The 26,364-nt window shown below is 39.7% G+C and overlaps 1 protein-coding gene across 1 annotated transcript in view; it reads right to left on the bottom strand.

Annotated features, from left to right (window-relative positions):
• Window positions 1-26,364, bottom strand: part of parlb (presenilin associated, rhomboid-like b) — a 55,395-nt gene that overhangs the window by 17,168 nt on the left and 11,863 nt on the right. The window contains exons 3-5 of the mRNA XM_063046077.1: window positions 24,704-24,844; window positions 15,894-15,942; window positions 3,829-3,924 (exon numbers count right to left, since the gene is read on the bottom strand). Coding sequence (XP_062902147.1) covers window positions 3,829-3,924; window positions 15,894-15,942; window positions 24,704-24,844 — 286 coding nt within the window. The remainder of the gene's footprint in view (window positions 1-3,828; window positions 3,925-15,893; window positions 15,943-24,703; window positions 24,845-26,364) is intronic.

Raw genomic sequence — 26,364 nt, 5'->3', positions numbered from 1 at the left:
TCCTGAGTGTGTTATTTCTTTAGATGCCGAGAAAGCTTTTGATAGAGTAGAATGGCCTTATTTATTTAAGGTGCTTGAAATGTTTAATTTTAGCTTGAAATTTATATCCTGGATTAAACTGTTATATCACTCCCCTGTAGCCTCGGTTCGTACTAACTCTTTAAACTCACCTTTTTTTCCTCTCTTTCGTGGTACTCGACAAGGCTGTCCTCTTAGTCCCCTATTATTTGATATTGCATTAGAACCTCTTGCAATTGCTATTCGAGAATCTTCAAATATTACTGGGATAACTCGGGGATTAAAGTCCCATAAATTATCACTCTATGCTGATGATTTACTTTTATATATTTCTAATCCTGAGAGATCTATTCCTGTTGTTTTAGAGTTATTAGCACAATTTGGTCTTTTCTCAGGTTATAAATTAAATCTTAGTAAGAGTGAACTTTTTCCGATTAATAAACATCTTTCCTTATATTATAAATTTCCATTTAAATTGATTAATAATTACCTTTCATATCTTGGGATTAAAATTACTTGTAAACATAAAGATTTATTTAAGACTAACTTTTTACCATTAATAGACCATATTACTCAACTTTCATCTAAATGGTTTCCCTTATATTTAACTTTGATTGGTCGTATTAATGCAGTTAAGATGTTTTTTTTGCCAAAATTTTTATATGTGTTTCAGGCATTACCAATTTTCGTTCCTAAATCTTTTTTTGATAAAGTCGACTCTAAAATTTCTTCATTTATTTGGCAGAATAAGAATCCGAGACTGGGTAAAATACATTTACAGAAAGCTAAGAGAGATGGAGGTTTAGCATTACCTAACTTTAGATTTTATTATTGGGCTATTAATATTCGACATATGAAATTTTGGTTACTTGACCGGGATATACTATCTATTCCTAAATGGGTAGCATTGGAATTACAATCTGTTCAGGGTTATACACTTGGTTCTATTTTAGGTTCATCTCTTCCTTTTGATTCGAAACGCTTTAAGCAGGTCTCTAACCCGATCGTTAAATATGCTTTGCGTATTTGGTTTCAATTCAGAAAATTTTTTGATCTTAATCAATTCGGGTTAGCGATTCCTATTTTAGGTAACATATTTTTTCCTCCCTCTTTTACGGATCGCGCTTTTCAAACTTGGAAGACTAAGGGTATTTTACGGTTTTTGGATTTATTTTTAGATGGTTCCCTTATGTCTTTTGAACAATTATCTAATAAATATAACTTATCAAGAATACATTTTTTTAGATATTTACAAGTTAGAAATTTCCTAAGTACTATACTTTCTTCCTTTCCAATGCTTCCTCCTATATATATTTTAGATTTGATAATTAACCTTAATCCATGTCAGAAAGGTGCATCGGCTATGATTTATAATATTATTATGAAACTTAGGAAAGCTCCATTTGATAAGATTAGGGTAGATTGGGAACAGGAATTGGGGCTTACCATTTCTGTGGATGATTGGGGGCAGATTTTACAATTAGTTAATACTTCCTCTATTTGTGCTAAACATTCCCTAATTCAATTTAAAGTGGTGCATAGAGCACGTATGTCCAAAGATAAGTTAGCGCGTTTTTACTCGCATATTAATCCTTTCTGTGATAGATGTTCGGGGCAGATAGCCTCTTTAACTCATATGTTTTGGTCTTGCCCTACTTTGGAAACTTTTTGGAGAGATATTTTCAATATTATTTCTAAGGTATTAAATATAGATATCTCTCCTCACCCTATTACTGCTATCTTTGGACTACCTAAAATTTCTAGTAATCTTTCCCCTTCAGCCCGTAGAATGATTGCATTTCTTACTTTAATGGCGAAAAGATGTATTTTACAACATTGGAAAGAGCTTAATGCTCCAACTACCTTTTTTTGGTTTTCTCAGACGATTTTATGTTTGAATCTGGAGAAAATTAGAAGTAACCTTTATGATTCTTCATTTAAATTTGAACAGATTTGGGGACCTTTTATTCGATATTTTCATTTAATGTAATATTTACCCTTCTTGTTTTTTTTCACTGTTTTAATGGAGGTCGGGATTGAGGACGTGATTTTAAGTTTAACTCTGTTTGGTTTCAAGTTAGCCCATTGCTTTGCTTTGCTTTTAGTTAGTTGCACGGTGGGTTTTTTTTTGGGGTTTTTTTTTTCTTTTTTTCCATTGATATATATAAAATCTAGTATACTATTATGTTATCTTGGTTTCTTATGCTTAAATTACATTGTTTGTAGTATTTTCTTTTTGGTATTGTTATCTTTTGGAATTTTATTATACTTTAACATTGTATTAATGTTTATATGGCTTACCTTTTTTGTATACTTACTCAATAAAAAGATTTAAAAAGAAAAGAAAGAAGAGATCTGTGTAAAATTGTGAGCTCTATATACTGTAGATATAATAACTTTATAGAATAATAATATAGAACGCCTGCTGCGTTCACCAGCAACTTTGATGTGTGTTGCTTGAATTTCCAGCATCTGCAGAATTCCTGTTGTTTTTGATAATAACTTTCCATTAGCTGTGACGTAATTAATCAAGATCTGCAAATTTAAGATAATCAGTAAGAGTTAAAGGGGAGTTGGGTGGCACAAAATTGTGCAATCAGTGTGAAGTACTAGCCTTAGAAGGTATGGCGACTTCTATAGGTAATGGCATAAGCATTTGGAAAAAAACAAAATCATAGGGAAATACAGGAGTAGAACAAGATTAAATGGATTATTCTTCAAAACAGCCAGCACCAAGTTGATATCTAAACGGCCTATTGTGCACAATTCAGAGAGCCACTAAACAAAGTGAGGGCTTGCCTACTCAAATGTGTGAAATGTTTAAACTGTTGTCTTAATACGACCATGGAACTTTAAAACAGTTACTTTATTAACTTTGAATTATTGTTCAGAATTGTGAAACTATAACTTTTTAAATTTGCTTTTCTGTGATAGTCATCATTATTCTTTCTCTTCTTGGAAATTGATATGAATGTACACAAATAAATTAGATTAATTCCTCTAAATGGAAAGAAAAGCAATGGAATCTGGAACAGATACCTAAACTTGGCGTGTGAAAATGCCACATGCTAGGCTGTAAAGGACATACAGCACTGTCATTGAATTCTACCATTTTAAATGCAAGTTTACATATATTAACAGAACACCAAATTCTATGGATTTGTATTCAGGCCTCCCAAATCAGCTGTAGAAAAGAGTAAAATGTTTCCACAGCTACCTATCAAGTACTTCCTTTAAGACAGCATAACTAACTTCCCTCAACACACTCCCAATTCCGATAAAGGAACAGGATAAATAATTTAGAATAAATAGGTTAGACAACAAAGCTCACTTTAATCTCCCCTCAAATACTCCCAGGACAGTTAAACATACGTTATATACACTATAAGGCTCTTTACCCAGCGCTAGTTCAGATCCAAAGTAAAGCTCACACAGCTCTGGTTCCATCAAATGTCACTAGTTTAGGTATAGCAAGGGTACAATACATGGTTCTTCAAGTGAAAATGTCATAATTAACCATCACTGAGTGAGAAACTGCTTAAAATTGCTTCAGATTTATTTCATTTGGAACATACAGCCAAGGTCTAAGAGATAGTAACTCCACAGTTAAAGCTGGATCTCTTCGTCAAAATTTGACATAAATATTTAGGTACAATATAATATATGACTGAAATGCCTATTTTAAAAGGTACGAGGAGAATTCTAAGACATGCAAGGGATACAAGAAGGATGCTTGTAAAGTACAGAAAAAATGCTGATTAATCCATATGGATTGTATCAAAAACCCCAAAGGTGATTTGTCAAACTTACTGGAAGCAGGATTTGAGGTGAAGTACCTGACCATAGTCCACTGCATTGAGGGAATTCTCCACAGACAAAACACTAATGCATTGACCGCTATAATCCCTGCAAGAGAACGGAATCTTTTAATACTCTGAAATGAATTAGTTGAGGAGTATAACAAACTGTACACAGGATCTGAGTTTTGGTTCTGGTTTTAAAATTTTCCAAAAATATGAGGAAATTTGTACTTTTCAGGAACTTAGGGCTCTGTTTTGTAAAGTTTGCAACCTTCACTTGACATTCAATAAGAGTATATCAGACAAGAAGCACACTAAAGTACAAACAAATAGGAGTAAGGTAACAGCAGATCTATAAAGCATCTGGTAGATTGGAGTTCTTTTTTTTCTCCACTCTAGGGCTCAATTGGAAAATTTGTTGTACATTTGGCACATACACACTATACCAGGCGTATCTGTCCAATTACGGGAGCGGCACCACAGCAAGGTTCTGCAGCACTGTTTAACGAATTTTGCAATATCATATTTCTTAACACTATTATCACATGCACATCCAAATTGAGCAGGCATAACAGGAAACATTGCAATGCCAGGGATGGTTAGTGATTAAATCCACAAATCAGCTCAAAGGATGGTCAGGTATTCAGGAACAAAGCAATCTACCTGTGAAGCCAAAGGACAAGCTCAATTAGTTCCACAGCAATAAATTTACAAAAGACAGCAAAAAGAACAAAATGTCAGGGTGACTGAACAGCATATTCACAACAGGAAATGAATGACAGTGACTGGACTGGTATGCAGGATTGTTAGAACCACAATGATAGGACCAGAACACAATGAATACACAATACAAATGCATAGCTCCCTGAAAGTGGTGATACAGATAAGACAGGGTAGTGAGGAGGACAAATGACACACTTGATTCAGACAGGGAACTGAGTACAAAAGATCAAACATCATGTACAAGATATAGGTAAGAAACTATTTGGAATATTGTACACAGTTCTGGTCACCATACAATAAGAAGGATGTGATTAAACTAGAGAGAGTGGAGAAAAGATTCACAAGGATGGTTCCATGAACAGAAAACTTCCGTTATAAAGAAAGACTATATAGAATCATAGTCATAGAGCAGTACAACAAAAAAAAAGGCCCTTCACCCATTTAGTCCATGCCAAACTGTTATTCTGCCTAGTCCCATCGACCCACACCTGGACTATAACCCACCATACCCCTCGCATAAATATATTTATCCAAACTTGTCTTAAATGTTGCAATCAAACCTACATCCACTACTTCCGCTGGCAGCTCATTCCACACTCACACCACCCTCTAAGTGAAGAAGTTTCTCTCAGGTTCCCCTTAACTCTTTTGCCTGTCACCTTAACCCATGATCTCTAATTCTTTCTAGTCTCACCCAACCTCAGTGGAAAAACCCCCACTAGCATTTATCCTATCTACACCCCTCATAATTTTGTAGACCTCTACCAGATCTCCACCCATTCTCCTACACTCCAAGGAATAAAGTCCAAACCCATTCAACCTTTCCCCATAACTCAGGTCCTCAAGTTCAAAACATCCTTTCTCTGCACTGTTTTAATCTTTTTGACATCTTTCCAGTAGGTAGGTGACCAAAACTACACACAAGACTCCAAATATGGAGTCACCAATGTCTTAAAAAAACTTCAACAATATACTTCATCTCCTGTACTCAATACCTTGATTTATGAAGGCCAATGTGCAAAAGGTCTCTTTATGACTCTATCTACTCATGATGCCACTTCCAAGGATTTATGAATCTGCATTCCCAGAGCTCTCTGCTCTACCAGATTCCTTAGTGCCCTATGCCCTTAGTTCACTGTATGCATTGTTTACATTGTTTGTCAATCCAAACTGCAAAACCTCATATTTGTTTGCATTAAATTCCATCTGCCATTTATTCAGCTAATCCAGATCCTGCTGTAAGCCTTTACAGCATTCCTTGCTGTCCTCTAAATCCCCAAACTTGCTGATGCAGTTTACCACATTATCAACCATACCAATAACGGATGAGAAACAGCACTGATCGGTGCAAACATCAAGGGTCACAGGTCTTCAGTCAGAGAAGCAACCACCCACTACCACTCTCTGGCTTCTCCTGCTAAATCTATGTTAAGTCCAATTTACTACTTCATCCTGAATGCCAAGTGACTGAACCTTTTGGACCAGACATCCATGCGAGACTTTGTCAAAGGCCTTGCTAAAGTCCATGTAAACAATGTCCACTGCCCTTCGTTCACTCAACTTTCCTGGTAACTTCATCAAAAAACTCTATAAAAATGCATAGACACACTCCATCATGCACAAAGCCATTTGATTATTCCTAATGAAACCCTATCTATCGAAATATTTACATATCTTGTCCCCTAGAATACCTTCCAATAATTTACCCACTTCAGATGTCAGACTCATCTGAAGATAATTTCCCAGCTTATTCATCAACAACGGAACATTAGTTATCCTCCATTCCTCCGGCACCACACCCATGGTCAAGGGTGTTTTAAGTACCTCTATCAGGGTCCCTGTAGATTCTGTACTAACCTCTCACAAGGTCCAAGGGGACACCTTGTCAGGCCCTGGGGACTCATCCACCATAATCTGCCTTAACAGAAAGCTCTTCCTCTTGCGTAATCTGGACCTCAGTATTACTTTGCCTCAGTTCTAGATTCCTTATCAGTCTTCCAAGTAAATACAGATGCAAAAAATCTATTTAAGATCTCCCGCATCTCTTTAGGCTCCATACATACATGACCACGCTGATCTGCAAGTGCACCAATTTTGTTCCTTGACATCCTTTTGCTTTTAATATATCTGTAGAAGCCTGTCACCTCATCTGCCAGAACAACTTCTTGTCTTCTTTTAGCTCTTCTGATATCCCCTTTAAGTCTTTTCTTGCATTTCTTATACTCCTCAAGCCCTCATTTGTTCCTTGCTGCCTATACCTGCTATGTACTTTCTACTTCTTCTACTCCAAGGCCTCAATTCCCCCTCGCAAACTAAGGTTCCCTAAACCTATTGGCCTTGCCTTGTATCCTAATAGGAACATACAGTATAAACTCCGTACTCTCAATATTTCACTTCTGAAGGTCTCACTTTGCCAGAAAACAATCTACCCCAATCTACACCTGCCATACCCCTTCTGATGTCATCAAAATTGGCCTTTCTCCAATTTAGAACCTCAACCCAAAGGCCAATTCTATTCTCCATCATTATCTTGAAACTACTGGAATTACGATCACAAAATCCAACGTGTTCCCCTAAAAGTTCAAACTTCAAAGTAAAAGTATATATGTGTCATCATAAACGTACAACCGAGATTCATATTCTTACGGGCAACCACAGTAATTACAAGAAACACAATAGAATCAATGAAAAAGTGCGAATATGAACAACCATGTGTTAAAAAAAAACTGCGCAAATGCAAAAAGAAAGGGAAAAATGAAATAATAAGTAAGCAATAAATATCAAGAACACAAGATAGAGTCCTTGAAAGTGAGTCCATAGGTTGTGGGAATAGTTCAGTGATGGGTTGAGTGAAGTTATCCCCGATGGTTGAGGGGATAATAACTGTTTCCGAACACGACAGTACAGTCTTGAGGTTCCTGCACCTTCTTCCTAATGGCAGCAGCAAAAAAGAGAGCATGGCCTGGATGGTGAGTGGGGGTTCTTTATGATTGATGCTGCTTTCCTACAACAGCACTCTGTGTAGATGTGCTCAAGGGTGGGGAGGGCTTTACCTGTGATTCACTGGGCCATATCCACTACTTTTTGTAGGCTTTTCCATGCAAGGACATTGATGTTTCCATACCAGGCTGTGATACAACCTATTAATATACTCTCTACCACACGTTCATAGAAGTTTGTCAAAGTTTTAGATAACACGCCAAACCTCCATAAACTTCTAAGGAAGCAGAGGCGCTGCTGTGCTTTCTTGAAACTGGCACTTACGTACTAGACCCAGGAGAGATTACCTGAAATGATAACACTAAACAATTTAAAGTTGCCGACCCACTCCGTCTCGGATCTCCAGTGAGGTCTGGTTTTCTTCTGAAGTCAATAATCATCTCCTTGGTCTTGCTGACATTGAGTGAGAAGTTGCTGATGTAGCAGCACTCAGCCGGATTTTCAATTTCCCTCCAATAGGCTGATTATTCACCACCTTTGACCGAACAGCCAATGAAATGCCTGTTGTGATGGTACACAAATTGCAGCGGATCCAAGTCGCTTCTCAGGCAGGAGCTGATATGCTTCAAATTTTGAAGCAGGTGAGTACCACAGACTGTCAAAGCAACAGTAAAGATATTGGTGAATATTCCAGCCAGTTGATCAGCACAGGTCTTTAGTACTTGGTCAGGTACCCTGTCTGGGCCAGATGCTTCCCGTGAATTCACCCTCCTGAAGGATGCTCTCACATTGGCCCCCAGAGACTAAAATCACAGGCTCATTGGGAGCTGTGGGAGCTAATGAAGATACCTCCATGTTTTTCTGGTCAAAGCAAGCATAAAATGCATTGATGTCATCTGGGAGCAAAAGCTGAAGGGGTAATCTTGTAGAGGTCTATAAGATCATGAGGGGCACAGATGAGTTAGATGGCCTTTTTCCCAGGGTAGGGAAGTCTAAAACTAGAGTACAGCTTTAAGGTGAAAGGAGAAAGATATATGGGGGAACCTGAGAGGCAAATTTTTTCTTCCAGACTGCAGTGTGTATATGTAATGAGTGGCCAGAGTAAGTGGTAGAAGCTGGTACAATTGCAATATTTAAAAAATATATTTGGACAGGATGGATATGGACCAAATGCAAGGAAATGGGACTAATTTAGGAAAACCCCTTTGTTGGCAGAAATGAGTTCGGTCAAACAGCCTGTTTCTGTGCGATATAATTCTATGACTGTGAATGATTACATTTGACACCTCACAGCTGAAGGATTACCAGCATGACTATGCTCTCTACAGGTGTATAATGACCTAGTCTATGTATTCCCAACATTTTAAACTATTTACTGCTGTGAAACCTGCTACAACTAAATTTAACATTGGTCACTTCAAGAGTAGCCTGCAGTTTAGGGTGCTCAAGGAAAGCATTAAGACTCAATTTAAATACGTCTATATTCCATTATAAGTACAGATGTATCTTTGTTGGATTCCTTCTGGCCTTACAAAGGAGAAAATACTCGCTAATTTTAAATTTACTACCAATGGCATTTCTGGATTGCGACTTAGGTATTCCTGTTCTCTTGTGGCTTCACTAACTAAGAGCCCTGTTCAATCAGCATTAAATTAACTGGGGTAGGTAAAGCTCTATGATAAGGATTCACTAGTAAGCAGTTGCCAATTTGGTTAAGACAGAACAAATAACCACAATTTCATCACTCACAGGGTGGTGCAAATATGGTACCAGTTGTAGATGAGGATTCAATTGTAACATTTAAGAGAAATTTGGGTAAGTATATACATGGATGGGAAGGATTTGGAGGGCTATGGTCCCAGTGTAGATAGTTAAGACTAGGTAGAAGATCAGGTTGGCATGGACTAGATGGGCTGAAGGGTCTGTTTCTGTGCTGCAGTACTCTATGACTTTATGACTCTAAGAACAAAGTTACACAAATTGTCTGGTGAGTACCAGACATTAAACCATTCAAGTAAAGCCCTCCCCACCACTGAGCACGTGTACACAGAGCACTGTCACAAGAAAGCAGCACCCATCATCGAGGACCACCATCATCCAGGCCATGGTCTCTTCTTACTGCTGCCATCAGGAAGGTGGTACAGGAACCTCAAGACCCACACCATCAGCTTCGAGAACAGTTAAAACCTCTCAACCATCTTGAACTAACTAACATTACTCAACTTCACTCGCCCCATCACTAAATTGTTCCCACAACTTATGGACTCACTTTCAAGGACTCTTCATTTCATGTTCTCAATATTTATTGCATATTCATTTATTAATGTTATTACCTTTTTCCCCTTTTGTATTTGCAGTTTGTTGTCTTTTGCACATTGGTTGTTTGTCTGTTCTGTTACGTACAGCCTTTCACTGATTTGGTTATGTTACTTAGATGTACTGAGCATGCCCACAAGCAAACAAATCGCAGGTGACCTATATTATACTGATAACAAACTTACTCTGAACACTGTATCTCATTCAAAACCAGTGTTAAACAAGATGGTGTCAGTCCACCAACACTTCACTCAATTATGTTGCGCCTCACTTCCAGTATACTTCCTGTTGAACTGGAGCAAATCATCAGAAATGATGATAAATTATTCAAACTATGGAAATTACTCACCAGAACCAAGGACACCCTGCCCTCAGGAGGTGGGCTACACTGACAATGCTTACAATCTGCACATGTGCAGAGGCCAAACGCCAAACCTTGGGATTCATTTTCTTATAGGCATTTACAGGAAAATAAAGAAATACAATAGAATTTATGGGAAAAAACTATAGAATAATAGACTGGCAAACATCCAATGTGCAAAAAAAAAGCCAAATCATGCAAATAAGTAGGTAAATCATACTGAAAATGCGAGTTATCGAGACTTTGAAAGTGAGACTACAGGTTGTGGAGTCAGTTCAGGGTTGATGTGTGTGAAGTTACCCATGGCGGTTCAAGAGCTTGATGGTAATAGCATGGCCTGGATGTTGGATGGTACTTTCTTGTAGCAGTATGCCTGTAAATGTGCTCAATAATGTGGAGGGCTTTGCTTCCGATGGACTTAGCTGTATCTACCATTTTTTGTAGAATTTTTCCATTCCTGGGCATTGGTGATCCATACCAGGCTGTGATGCAAACAATCAGGATACTCTCCATAAAATCATGCTGGATCTACACAAACTTCTAAGAAAGTAGCGGTGCTATAATGCCTTTTTTTGTGATGGCACTTGCATGCTGGTCCCAGGACAGATCCTCTGATATGATGACACCAAGGAATTTAAAGTTACTGACCCTCTCCACCTTCAATCTCCTAATGAGGACTGGCTTATGACTTCTGACTTCTTCCTCCTGGAGTCAAAAATCAGCTCTTTGATCTTGCTGACATTGAGAGAGCTGTTGTTATTCAACCAGATTTTTAATTTCCCTTCTATATCCCGAGTCGTCACCACCTTTGATTCTGCCAACAATATGACATCAGCAAACTTAAATATTGCAGTGCAGTTGTGCTTAGGCACACAATAACAGGTAATGAAGCAAGGATAGCAGGGGGCTAGGCACATTGTCTTGTGGTGCACCAATGCTGATAGTGATTGTGAAGCAGATGCTGCCAGTCCATACTGACAGCGATCTACAAGTGAGGAAATAGAGGATCCAATTGCATAGAGGTATCGAAGACTAGGTCTAGGAGTTTAGTGATTCGTTCAAAAGGGATGGAAGTGTTGAATGCTGAGCTGTAGTCAATGAAGAACATCCTGATGTATGCACCTTCATCATCCAGATGTTGCAGAGCTGAGTGAAGAGCTGAACAAATGGCATTTGTTGTGGACTTGTTGATATGGCAGGCAAATAGCAGTGGGTCCACATCACTCCTTAGGCAGGAGTTGATACACTTCATAATCAACCTTTCAAAGCACTTCATCACAGTGGATATAAATGCTACTGAGGTGGGTACCTCAGACTGCTGAGGGAGAGTTTGAACATGCCAGTAAACACTCCAACCAATTGATTAGCACAAGTCTTCAGTTGCTGGCAAGGTACACCATCTGGGCCAGAGGCTTTCGAAGTGCTCACGCTCCTGAAGGATGCTGTCACGTCAGCCACAGAGACCAAGATCACAGGGTCGTCAGGGGCTGTGGAAGTTATTACAAGTGCCTCTATGTTCTGTAGGTCAAAGGGAGCATAAAAGACACAGCTCACGGGGAAAGAAACTTTGTTATTTATAATGCTGTGTTTTGCCAGAGCATGCGAGAGGAAAGGTTTTACAACCAATATCTGCAACCAGTCCCTGTTGCATCTCACTCCAGTCCAACAATAAAGATTCACAGCAGGACAGTGAAAGTGTGAACCATTTCCTCTATCAAAGAAACCACCTCTCAGATTGGTAATTAAGTTTGCCATCATCTTCTGTGCCCACAAGTTCTTGGTAGATTGAGGAAAAGAATTGGAAGATCAAATGCTCAGACCAAGCACACAGCTAATAGTCTTGCGGAGCAGTGACCCTGCCCTCCTACATACTTCTGAGACCTACAGCAGAATTCCCAAGAGATTGGAAAAATATTACTGGAAGGATTAGAGAACTGTCAGCATCCTCTCTCTGTCCAACCTTCCTCGACCTATCCAACATAACTTACCGAGTGCAAACAGTAGTCTATGGTAGGCAGACTACATAGTTTACATACTACCACCAGAAAATCTCCTCAACCAGACACCCTATTTTGAGATCAACCAAGGGAAAAGATTAGTAAGTGGAAAGAAAGTGGTTCAAGGATGTATTCGAAACTTCCTGGAAGTAATGCAACATCCCCACTGGCTCCTGGAAACTTCTGGCCCATGACCACTTTAAATGGAAAAGATGCTTTCAGGTAATTATTGGAAACCTCACTCTCATGCACCAGGAGCACACATACCAGTTAGGCTACACTTGGAATAGTTTGTGCAGTTCTTGTTACCATATAGGAAGTATGTGATTGTGCTGGAGATGGTGCAGAGGAGATTTACCCCAGATATTTTCTGGAAAGGAGGATTTTAGTTATGAGGAGAGATTGAAGAGGCTGTGCTTGTTTTCTTTAAGTGAAGGCAGCCAAAAGGTGGATTGATAGGGAGGCTGATAATCAGATGAAATTATGAGGGGTATAGATACAGTTGATACCTAGAATCCTTTTCCCTCACGGTAGGGGTATCAAAAACAAGAAAACATAGGTTTAAGGTCAGAGGTAGGTAGTAGGAGACTTAAAGGAATCATGAGTTTTTTTTCCTACAGAGAGTGGTTGATATTTGCAATATTCTGCCTGATGAAGTGGTGAATCAGATAATTACTATGTTTAAGAGGCTTTTAGACAGGTACTTAAATAGGCAAGGCATAGAGAAATGGGATAAGTGTAGTTGAGCCAAAAGGTCAGCATGGACATGGTAGGCCAAGGGGGTTGTGCAACTTTATGGCACTATGAAAGATGTCCAAAATGTCACCTGATAGATAAAATATCACCCAAATTAAAATTATCCCCAAATGTTTCCCATGGTCCAGGATCCCAGAATTACGACTGAGTTCATTGCTTCTCTGCATGTTCAAGTCGAGCAACAAGGTCTCAAATGGCATAATTCAAGAGGCATTGGCCCTAATTCCTAATAAACTTTACTTAAAATCCCTTTTGCCTTCCAATGTTCATTTCTATAATCCCTACTTAAATCAATGAAGATTTCAATCCTACCTGTCACAAGTTCTCTGTACAAACTCTCTAAAATAATGGCTGGGAATCACAGCAAGAATTGCAATGTTGCTGTACCCTCTCCCTGCCCCAAAAAATGAAGAAACAGATATTCTAATACTTCTCATCTGCTCATGCAGAGAAGGCCAAAATTGGAGCTTCACAGGATGAATTCAGGCCTATTGAGATACTGTACATCTGCCGTTTACTGTCATACCGCGCCATCTTGTGGTAGCAATGACAAATGTTGCAGATACCTTGCTACAACAACCAAATCTCATCATATTGCAAAAAGAGAGTGCAGAGGAGATTTACAAGGACGTTGCCTGAATTGGAGAGCATGCCTTAAGAGAATAGGTTGAGTGAACTTGGTCTTTTTCCCTTTGGAACAATAGAGGATGAGAGGTGACTTGATAGAGGTGTATAAGATGATGAGGCATTGATCATGTGGATAGCCAGAGGCTTTTTCCCAGGGTTGAAATTGCTAATGTGTGGGGGCATAGTTTTAAGGTGTTTGGAAGTAGGTACAAAGGGGAGGTCAGAGGCAATTTTTTCCACACAGAGTGGTGGGTGCATGGAATACACTGCCAGTGACGGTGGTAGAGGCGGATCCAATAGGGTTTTTGACGAGACTCTTAGATAGGTACATGGGGCTTAGAAAAATAGAGGGCTATGCGTTAGGGAAATTCTAGGCAGTTTTAGAGCAGGTTGCATGGTCGGCACAACATTGTGGCTCCAAGGGCCTATAATGTGCTGTAGATTTCTTTGATTCGGTGTTTCTATGTAAAATGTCAGGATTACAGACTTAGGAACACCTTTTTAGAGCAATCTTATACTCTACCTGCAAAGTCCTTGAATTAAAGGGATATTATCATGCTTGAATAGAATTCTAAACAAATTAGAAAAAAATCTCAAAATGGTGCTGTTGTATGATATATAGAAACAAAGAAAACCTACAGCACAATATAGGCCCTTTGGCCCACAAAGCTGTGCCGAACATGTACTTACTTTAGAAATTACCTAGGGCTACCCATAGCCCTCTATTTTTCTGAGCTCCATGTACCTATCCAGGAGCCTCTTAAAAGAGTCGATTGTAACCGCCTCCACCACAGTCGCCGGCAGCCCATTCCACACACTCAGCTCTCTCTACATAAAAAACTTAACCCAACATCCCCTTTGAACCTACTTCCAAAGACCTTAAAACTGTGCCCTCTCGTGTTAGCCATTTCAGCCCTGGGGAAAAGCCTCTGACTATCCACACGATCAATACCTCTCATCATCTTATACACCTCTATCAGGTCACCTCTCATCCTCTGCCGCTTATTTTCATAAGGTATGCTCCCCAATCCAGGCAACATCCTTGTAAATCTCCGCTACACCCTTTCTAGTTTCCACAATCTTCCTGTAGTGAGGTGACCAGAACTGAGCACAGTACTCCAAGCGGGGTCTGACCAGGGTTCCATACAGCTGTAACATTATCTCTCGGCTCTTAAACTCAATCCCACGGTCGATGAAGGCCAATGCACTGTATGCCTTCTTACCATAGTCAACCTGCACAGCAGCTTTGCGTGTCCTACGGACTTGGACCTCAAGATCTCTCTGATCCTCCACACTGTCAAGAGTCTTACCATTAATACTATATTCTGCCATCATATTTGACCTACCAAAATGAACCACCTCACACTTATCTGGGTTGAACTCCATCTGCCACTTCTCAGCCCAGTTTTGCATCCTATCAATGTCCCGCTGTAACCTCTGACAGCCCTCCACACTATCCACAACACCCCCAACCTTTGTATCATCATCAAATTTACTAACCCATCCCTCCACTTCCTCATCCAGGTCATTTATAAAAATCACGAAGGCAAGGGACCCCAGAACAGATCCCTGAGGCACACCGCTGTTCACCAACCTCCATGCAGAATATGACCTGTCTACAACCACTCTTTGCCTTCTATGGGCAAGCCAAGTCTGGATCCACAAAGCAGTGTCCCCTTGGATCCCATGCCTCCTACTTTCTCAATAAGCCTTGCATGGGGTACCTTATCAAATGCCTTGCTAAAATCCATATACACTACATCTATTGCTCTACCTTCAATATGTTTAGTCACATCCTCAAAAAATTCAATCAGGCTTGTAAGGCACGACCTGCCTTTGACAAAGCCATGCTGACTATTCCTAATCATATTATGCCTCTCTAAATGTTCATAAATCCTGCCTCTCAGGATCTTCTCCATGAACTTACTAACCACTGAAGTAACACTCACTGATCTACAATTTCCTGGGCTATCTCTACTCCCTTTCTTGAATAAGGGAACAACATCTGCAACCCTCTAATCCACTGGAACCTCTCCTGTCCTCGATGATACAAAGATCATTACCAGACAGCAATCTCTGCCCTCACCTCCCACAGTAGCCTGGGGTATATCTGGTCCGGTCCCAGTGGCTTATTCAACTTGATGCTCTCCAGAAGATCCAGCACATCCTCTTTCTTAATGTCTATATGTTCAAGCTTTTCAGCTTATACAGAGGAAGAAAAACTTTTAAAGCATGTTTCGGCATCTTTATTCAAGTGGCTAAAGTGGACAGCTGTCCTGTGATAGAAAAACTACCTTCTCAATATTCAACACTTTCTCAGCCTTCCCATGTGTGTTCACTGCATTTAACACAAACCTGTGACAGCCCGTTGCCCCTCGGTAAGACTGTTCCACCACCGGTTCACCTGAAACACAGCAAGAATTGCTTCTGAAATAAATGATCATACAAGATTCATTATTCCCATCCCTCTGACAGCATATTCACCTGGAAAAGCTTGTTTATCTTACACCCAATCTCATTCTTCAAATCCCTTTCCCCTCACTCAGATCTTTTTTGTAGCAAACAACCTCCAAGTGTTTACTGTTGTTGTGCACCAACTTTCTCAAAGTTCTCATTCTGCAATACTCTAACCTGCTCAACTTTACTAGCAACTCAACTTCTCCAAAGCTCACCACCACTATTGCAACTTTTCTCAAAGGCCATACAACTTACAAACTAAGTCTTCAAATCAAAACTCACAGTATTTGTATCCCAGAGCTCACTGACCATAATTCTTTCATCAAACCTTATCCCATTAGACCCAACTCTTCCAAAGCTCTTTCCACCTTTAACTACCGCTCCTATCAAAGCTCACAACCTTTTCCTCCAACTCGTTCATTAAAACATATTGTACATACTCTTGACATTCCTTTAATACTGGAACGTCCTTATTTACTTTGTACATAAATAAGGTAACTACGAGCATAAATCCAAAGAAAATACAAGATAATTCTAGAAACATTTTATTTTCCTCAACAATATTTTCTTTAATTCCTGAGTTTTTTAAAATCATGTTAAATATTTTGTAAACAAATCACTCTCCTCTTTATCACTCTCCTCCAGCTAAAAGCATACAGAACACACAACCAGCTTATATCCTTCACTTCACAAAAAAAATCGAACAGTCTGCAAATACTGTCTGAAATAAAAACAGAAAAGCTGGAAACACTCAGCAGGTCATGCAGCATCGTGGAATGATCAATAGTTAAGCGATCAGTGAGCTTTGATGAAGCATCTTTGTTAACTGTTTCTCTTTCTGCCGACTTAATGAGTTTTTCTGATTTCATTACATCTAATACCGCTATGCTGTAGCATCACAGTGATCTACTTATATCTGAACTTCTAAATGTGAAATCTCTAATGAAATATGCCACTAAAATAATGACTCACATTTGACAGCATTGTTATGTTGGAATATAATTATTCCCACTTTCATTTCCAAAATATGTTACCTACATTGTATTCCATCTGACATCAGGCCCACTTTGTCCCATGTCCCTCTGTAATTCCCTTTCACATCAAGAGAATCAACCACATCTCCAATTTTAGTATTTGCAAATTTTGATTCTATACCACTGGTAGTTCAAAATGCAATTAGTTGTTATGTGCAAGTTAGGGATTAGCACATTACATCAGAAGAGACAATTTAAAAATAATGCTTCAGCAAAAAAAAGTCCAAACAGGTAAAAATGGTAAAAGGCAATACGTAAATGGTTAAGAAATTTTCTTCCCTTGGTGGAGAAAATACAGAGAACAGATTGGGGCAGCGCAGTTGTGTAGTGGTTAGCACATCATTTTACAGCACAGGCAACACAGGTCCAATTCCTGACACTGCCTGGAAGCAGTTAGCACATTCTCCCCGTGACCAAGCAAGTTTCCTCCGGGTGCTCTGGTTTCCTCCTACAGCTCAAAGACATACCGGTTGGTAGGTTAATTGGTCATTGTAAAATTGTCCTGCGATTAGGCTAGGATCAAATCAGGGGATTGCTTGGCGACATGGCTAAAAGTGTTGGGCTGGCTTATTCCATGCTGTTCTCTCAATAAATTAAAAAGAGTTTCATGGTTGCGAGTGAGCTTACACTGTGCCCAATATCACAAATGACCTGACTTGGTCCAACCAAGCACAGTCCATTGCCAAGAAGGCCCACCAGCGCCTGTACTTACTGAGAAAGCTAAAGAAATTTGGCCTGTCCCCTAAAACCCTCACTAATTTTTATAGATGCACTGTAGAAAGCATTCTTCTAGGGTGCATCACAACCTGGTATGGAAGTTGTCCTGTCCAAGACCAGAAGAAGCTGCAGAAGATCGTGAACACAGCCCAGCACATCACACAAATCAATCTTCCGTCCTTGGACTCACTTTACACCGTACGCTGTCGAAACAGTGCTGCCAGGATACTCAAGGACACGACCCACCCAGCCAACACACTTTTCGTCCCTCTTCCCTCCTGGAGAAGGCTCAGGAGCTTGAAGACTCGTACGGCCAGATTTGGGAACAACTTCTTTCTAACTGTGATAAGACTGCTGAACGGATCCTGACCCGGATCTGGGCTGTACCCTCCAAAATATCCGGCCCTGCCTCTCGGTTTTTTTTGCACTACCTTACTTTCCCTTTTCTATTTTCTATTTATGATTTATAATTTAAATTTTTACTATTTACTATCGATTTGTACTCCAGGGAGCGCGAAGCGCAGAATCAAATATCGCTGTGATGATTGTACGCTCTAGTATCAATTGTTTGGCGACAATAAAGTAAAGTAAAAGGTTCAAGACATTTTGAAAAGGCAGAGAAAATGGATAGGGTGAGGTGAAGAAAAGAGCTGAAATTAAAGGATGATAAAATGACAGTAGTCAGTTGTGATTTAAGTTGTGAGGTTCATAAAGAATCAGGTTAGGAAGGGGTGAAAAACAAGACAGATAACAGTGGTGGCAACTGTTTACATCTTTCCTACAAAGGAGTAGGCATCAACCAAAAAAATAATAATAGTACTATAGTAAATGTAGTACATGCATGTCTTTGTCAAAGGATATTAGCTTTCAGGCGAGGTTGGAAAAGTTTCAAATGCTTTCTCTAAAGCAATGGAAGATGAGGACTGGCCTGACAGAAGCATAGACAGAGTAGACTGTCAGTATTATTTCACACGGTAGAAATGTTAAACACTAGAAGTCATAGTTTTAAGATGGGTGGGCAGTTTGAAAGAGATAACACTTGGTAGGTTCTTGGAATGTGCTATCAGGGAAGTGGTGAAAGCAGAAGTAGTATTTAGAGTGGCACATGAACAGGCATGGAACTGAGGAATATAGGGCACATGCAGACAGATGGGATTAGTCTAAATCCAATGAGCCAGCCCCTGTACTGCACTGTTCTACGAGATTAATTTTCATATCTAGACAAATCAGACCAGTAGAATACACTAGTAGACATGTATAGAACACATTCAACATTTCAAGTCACTAACCTGTGAGTTAGCTATCTTAGACCCCTTCTTGTATAATAATTCAGGATTAATTAACATTCTCATAGTGAAAGATTGCAATATGAAAGTAGTCATCTTTTGACTGATAATGATACATATACTCTTGACAAGTCTCTCAATTTTAAATCATTTACATACATAGGAAGTAAATAATGGCCAAGATGAAACACAAAGGGGGCAGTATAGTGGCATTGTGGTTAGTGTAACACTATCAGTAGCCCAGGTTCAATTCTGGACGCTGGACACAAGGAGTTTGTACTCCCCACCGTGACTGCATGTGTTTTCTCCAGATGCTCCGGTGTCCTCCCACATTCCAAAGGTGTACAGGTTAGTAGGTTAACTGGTCACTTGGGTGTAATGGGGGGGGGGGCACAGGTTTGTTACTGTGCTGCATCCCTCTAAAAAGTCTGAAGTCATATTTGAAAATTCTTAAAGTTGCTTTCCATTGAGACAAACTTTCCACAGGAAAAGTTTGTTATTGGTGGCTTATTAAAAAGTTAAGGGTAACATTATAGATTCAAGGATGCTTACAGAGTGGTGTCAAGCAGGAAAACCAAGGATTCAGGGTCATTTAAAAATAATGGATGACAAAAACAGTGATAAAAAGTAAATAACTGAATATGAAAATTGACAAGTTGGAAACTAAACCAGCAAGTTGTAAACACACAATGAATGGTAGTTGTGTACTGAAACAGGAAATAATGTGATGAGAATAACAAAATTGCTGAGATATTACACATATCTTGTATGTCTTATTGCAAATAGCAGAAAAGCATTTCAGCTGGGAATTAACAGGTTAATAAGAATAATGAGTCTAAAATAATTAACCAGTAAAGAATACTTGCTGGAGAACTATTAAGATTAGAAAAAATCTTGATCCCTCACCTCATACCAGCATCTACACTTGCAAACGAAGAGGCTTGACAGGAAGTGGACTGACTGATTGGAATGACTGATTGTAGTATGCTCAGATTTACGAGAGTTTATCAGAAGGTTGCCAAGACACGAGTGCCTGAGTTATAGAGACAGGATGGACAAGCTAGAACTTTATTCCTTAAAAGATTCTTGTATAAAATTATTAGGGAGACAGATAGTGTGAACACACACAGTCTTTAACCTGAGGAAAGGGAACTAAAACTAGGGGACATGGGTTTAGGGTGAGAGGTGAAAGATTTAAAAGGACCCAAGAGACAACTTTGTCATACAGACACTGGTGCATACATAGAACAAGCTGTCAGAGAACATAGTTAGGTGTAATTTAAAAGACATTTGGATAAGTGCATGAATAGGAAAGGTTTAAAGAGGGATGCCGGTAAAATGCAGGCAAATGGGACCAGCTTAGCTGGGCACCCTGGTTGCCGTGGGCCAGTTGAACCAAAGGGCCTGTTTCTAAGCTGCACTTCTGTGATTTTGGATTTTCATAAAAACATTTGACCAAAGTTGATAAATGAGACAGGAGCTTGTGGGGTTCGGAGAAGCATTTTATCACGCACTGATGACCAGAAAGAAACAATGTATAATTAAGGGAACATTTTCAAATGTGTCGACTATAATTAGTGGCATACCGCAAGGATCAGTGTTTTGATGTCCGTTATTTAGAAACAATATTAACGATTTAAATGAGCTTAAACATATTATATCAAAGTTTGCTGACTATATAAAGCTGGGGCTAATTAGGTACCATTGGACAAGAAGGTGCCAATGGAGTAGTAATGTAAGAAAATGGCAAGTTACTCACTTTGGTATGAAATATAGTTAAATGAAGATTTTTCTCAACTGAAAAACTAATAATTGTTCAGAAAATTTTGCATATAAAGCTCAAAGTCTATATGCAGGTTCATTGAATTAGTATAGGCTAGCGGTCCCCAACCACCGGGCCGCGGACTGGTACCGGGCCGCAAGGAAACGATGTGATTTGGCGATAGGACTCAGCTGCACCTTTCCTCATTCCCTGTCACGCCCACTGTTGAGCCATTACGCATGCGAGGTCATTACACGCACGTCATCCATTTCAGCACGGGAAGAAGATCAACTCCTCGGGCTTGCAAATGACGGCGGGCTGAAAAGTATGTTTGACATAACATCTCTGCCGGCATTCTGGATCAAAGTCAAGGCTAAATATCCTGAGATAGTCACGAAAGCACTGAAAATGTTGCTTCCATTTCCAACGTATCTCTGCAATGAATGCAACAAAAACTAAATTGCGGAATAGACTGGACATAAGGAACCCCCTTCGAGTATCGCTGTCTCCCATCACCGCTCGATAGGACCGTCTTGTTGCAGGAAAACAAGCCCAGGGCTCCCACTGATTCAGCAATATTGGTGTGTTGCAATGATTTTATATGTTCATACGGGGAAACTATGTGCTGCGTGTTTAATATCCAAACGATACTTAAAATGTTATGATGCCATTGACTTGTATAACTATATAACAATTACAGCACGGAAACAGGCCATCTCTGCCCTTCTAGTCCGTGCTTAACGCTACTCTCACCTAGTCCCACCGACCTGCACTCAGCCCATAACTCTCCATTCCTTTCCTGTCCATGTACCTATCCAATTTTTCGTTAAATGATAATATCGAACCTGTCTCTACCACTTCTACTGGAAGTTCGTTTAACATTTACTTCAAGCTCCCCTGATAATTGACTTATCACTATATTCATGTGAGGAAAATATGCGCTGTGTGTTTAATATTAAATTCGTTAGATAAACCCTTTTAGAAACGAAATTGAGTGCATTAGCTAATTATCATCTGTATTCCAGTCGTGATTAACACCCACCCCCCCCACCGCCCGAAAAGAATTGCCAAAAATGATTTGTGGAAAAAAGTTGTACACGCATGCGCAAGTTACGCATGCGCGCTGGTGCCTGCACAAGGCTTCATGGTCATTATAGTCTTTCTCGGGGTAAACCCAGCGTATTTAACTGCTACTCTTGTCCGTTGGCAACACCCCCCCGGTCGGCCGGTCCGCAAGAATATTGTCAATATGAAACCGGTCCGCAGTGCGAAAAAGGTTGGGGAACCCTGGTATAGGCAGTCAATTTGGAAAAACACATGCCAACTGAAATAGAAAAACTCTGGATTTTAAAACAGAGGAGTCTGAAGGACGACAGATATAACACTAATACGTTACACCCTTTGTGCCCTGTAGTTTTAGACTCTTAAGCCAATCTCAGGAAAACAGGCCGGACATTTATCACTGAGGTTACATAGTGAGTTGTGCACCTCTGTCTAACTCTCAAAGCTGCAGATGTTTTGTCATTGAGTTCAGTCAAGGTTGAGATTGACAATGCTTTAGCATCTAGGTAATCAAAGGAAAATGATACTGGGGCAGGAACATGGAATTGAGATGGTTAAATGGAAGAACAAACTTGGGGAGACAGAAGGCTTTTTCCTGCTGTAATGTTCACTATGGATGACTGTTCCATCAATAGTAAGGACCCAACTTGTAGCATTTCTTCCGTAAATCTATCCATAACCTTTTCTTGGTTTAAGATGCTTCTAAGATTTGACTTCAATTTGCCCCAAAATCTCTTTACATGGCCTATCATCAGATTTGCTTGATAATTTTGCTAAAGAAGTGCCTTAGAGCATTAGGGATTACAAAAAAATAGTTGTTACCATTTCTGTTTAAATTCATGGGACATAAACATTGCTACTACAGCCTCACCTCTAACAATTCATAAACCAAGTGGCTTTTCTGGCAATTCGACAGTGCATGTAAATGGCACCATGGAGGTACAAGTCTGGAGTTACATAATGAGCAGATTGCAGAGGAATATTAGATTTCCTTCCTTAAAGTAAATCACCAGGAACCATTCCAACCATTCCAGGACTGGTATGTTATTCAAGATCTAGTTAATAAAGTAACCCTTCACGTGCTCACAGATATCCCAAGCAAGCTTATTAAAATACATAGACTTAAGACATTAATAGAACTATGTGAAGCTCCCCAACTCTTTGAACATACAGTGCCTATAAAAAGTATTAACCACCCCCCCCCACCAGAAGTTTCCATGTTTTATTGTTTTACAACACTGAATCGCAGTGGATTTAATTTGACTTTTTGACACTGATCAACAGAAAAAGATTCTTTCATGTCAAAGTAAAAACAGATCTTTACAACGTGATCTAAATGAACTACAAATATAAAAGAATAATTGATTGCATAAGTATTCACCCCCTTTAATATGACACACCAAATCATCACTGGTGCAGCCAACTGGTTTTAAAAGTCACATAATTAGTTAAATAGAGATCACCCGTGTGCAGTCAAGATATTTCAATTGACTGTAGCAAAGATAAACCTGTATCTGGAAGGTTCAACTGCTGGTGAGTCAGTACCCTGGCAAAAACTACACCATGAACACAAATGAAATCCAAGCAACTCCACAAAAAGCACAAGTCAGGAGATGGATATAAGAAAATCTTCAAAGTCAATGAATATCCCTTGAAGTATAGTTAAGTCAGTCATCAAGAAATGGAAATAATATGTCACAGCTGTAACTCTGCCTAGAGCAGGCTGTCCTCAAAAACTGAGTGACTGTGCAAGAAGGGGACTAGTCAGGGAGCCCACCAAGAGACCATGACAACTCTGGAGGAGGTACAAGCTTCATTGGTTGAGGTGAGAGAGACCACACATCCAACAACTGTCGTCTGGATGCTTCACCAGTCACAGCTTTATAGGAGAGAGGCAAAGAGAAAACCACTGTTTAAAAAAACTCACATGAAATCTCCACTAGATTGCCAGAAGGCACGTAGGATTCTGAAGTCAGCTGGAAGAGGTTCCATGGTCGGATGAAACCAAAATTGAGCTTTTTGGCCTTTGGACTAAATGCTATTTTTGGTATAAGTGAAACACCATACATTAAAATCACACCATCCCTACTGTGAAGCATGGTGGTGGCTGCATTATGCTGTGGGGATGCTTCACTGCAGCGGGCCCTAGAAGGATTGTGAAGGTAGAGGGTAAAATAAATGCAGCAAAATAGAGGAAAATCCTGCAGGAAAACCTGATGCAGTCTGCAAGACAACTGCAACTCGGGAGATCTCTTCTCCAGCAAGACAATGACCTCATGCATAAAGCCAAAGCTACACAAGAATGGCTCAAAAACAAAGTTAATGTCCTGTGGTGGCCAAGTCAGAGTCCAGACCTCAATCTAATTGAGAATTTGTGGCTGGACTTGAAAAGGGCTGTTCATTCACGATCCCCATTCAATCTGCTAGAGTTTGAGCAGTTTTGTAAAGAATGGAGAAAAATTGCAGTGCCCAGATGTGCAAAGCTGATAGAGACCGATCCACACAGACTCAAGGCTGTAATCGCTGCCAAAGGTACATCTGCTAAATACTGACTTGAAGGGAGTGAATACTTATGCAATCAATTATTGTGTTTTATATCTGTAATTAATTTAGATCATTTTGTAGAGACCTGTTTTCTGTTGATCAGTGTCAAGAAAGCCAAATTAAATCCATTGGGATTCAATGTTGTAAAATAAAACATGAAAACTTCCAAAGGGTGTGGGGGGAGGCTACATTTTATAGGAACTGTATCCAGGAAATAAATAACATTAATTATTATCTAATAATTTGAAAGAAACTGAAAACAAAATAAAACTGCATGCAGTAAACATTTCAAGAATCATTTACCTGCTTTCTGATGTCTCCGGCTTTAGGTGGTTGATGTTTTTCTAACCAATCCAATCGCAGGTCATTGAAGTAACTTTGAACTCTGGATTTGAGTGTTTCATACTGCCAAATGGCTGCCACACCAAATGTGGTCCCTGTGAACTACATAAACTAGTGCTCAGTTTCTGCCTGAAAATAGAGTCTTGTATATAGCATTACTCACAATTAAGTAAGTCTTGACTCCTATTTGGTGTAATGTTTACAACCTCCATGAAATTATATAACCTACTGGGCAACCCACCATGTGGAAGACAAAGATTCATGTACGTGAAACTAGTCAAGAGGAAAAGATAATAGACTTGCAAATCTCTACAGAATCTACAGACCGGGTGGGGGGGGGGGTTCCGTGCATGTGTGCATAATCTTTGAAAGTGATGATACTACAAATTGTAATTTCAATTGGTTTAGATTAGATTATTAGATTAGATTATGAGGACACGCAGTCCTCTTTTCTTGTCATTTAGTAATGCATGCATTAAGAAATGATACAATATTCCTCCGGTGTGTTATCACAGAAACACAGGGCAGACCAAGACTGAAAAACTGACAAAAACCACATAATTATAACAAATTGTTACAACAGTGAAACAATACCATAACCTGATGAAGAACAGTCCATGGCACAGTAAAAAAAAGTTCAAAGTTTCTCAAAAGTCCCACATCTCACACAGTCGGGAGAAGGAAGAAAACTCTGCCATGCCCAACCACAATCCAACTCTGAGTCGTCCGAAAACTTTGAGCTCTGATCAGCCCTCCGACGCCGAATACCAAGCACCATCTCTATCCGAACGTTTCGGCCTCAGCCTCGGTCGCCAGCAGCAGGCAGCCGGGGATTTTGGGGCCTTCTCTCCGGAGATTCTCGATCGCACAGTAACAACGGCAGCGAAACCAGGCATTTCAGAAATTTCTCCAGATGTTCCTCTGCTTCTCACGTCTGTCTTCATCAAATCAGAATTGTCCACGACCCCTATTTAGCAGATACGATATCATTTCACCGGAGAGCTGCACGCGCTGCGTCACACTGCCATCTTCTCCTCCCGCATTATAGTCACATGCACCAAGATACATCGAAAAGCTTGTATTGCATACTGTTCATACAAATCATATCATTACAGTGCATTGTGGTAAATGAATACAAACTGTAGAATAAAGTACAACAACTACAGAGAAAGTCCAGTGCAGGTTGACCAATAAACTGCAAGATCATAAGGTGGATTGTTGGGTCAAGAGTCCCATCTTGTATTAAGGAACAATTCAGTACTCCTATAACTTTCAGGTAGAAATTGTCCTTGAGCCTAGTGGTAGGTGCTTTCGGGCTTCAATATCTTCTGTGCAATGGAATAAGAGAGAACAGAGAATATCTGGGGTGGTGTGGTCTTTGATTACATTGGCTACTTTACCAAGGTAGCAAGAAAGAGTCTTTAGAGGAAAGAATGGTTTCCATGATGTGCTAAGATGAGCCCACAACTCTCTGCACTTTCTTGCAGTTACATGCACAGCAGTAGCCTAGCAAAACCAAACAACAGTGCTCAATACATCTACAAATCTAATCTAATCTACAAATCAGTAACCTTAAACCTGCATACCCAAATCCAGGGAAATAATAAATTTCAAAAAAGCAC

Source organism: Mobula hypostoma, chromosome 4 (genome assembly GCF_963921235.1).
Source record: "Mobula hypostoma chromosome 4, sMobHyp1.1, whole genome shotgun sequence".
NCBI lineage: Eukaryota > Metazoa > Chordata > Chondrichthyes > Myliobatiformes > Myliobatidae > Mobula > Mobula hypostoma.
This window is presented reverse-complemented; position numbering and strand designations above follow the sequence as displayed.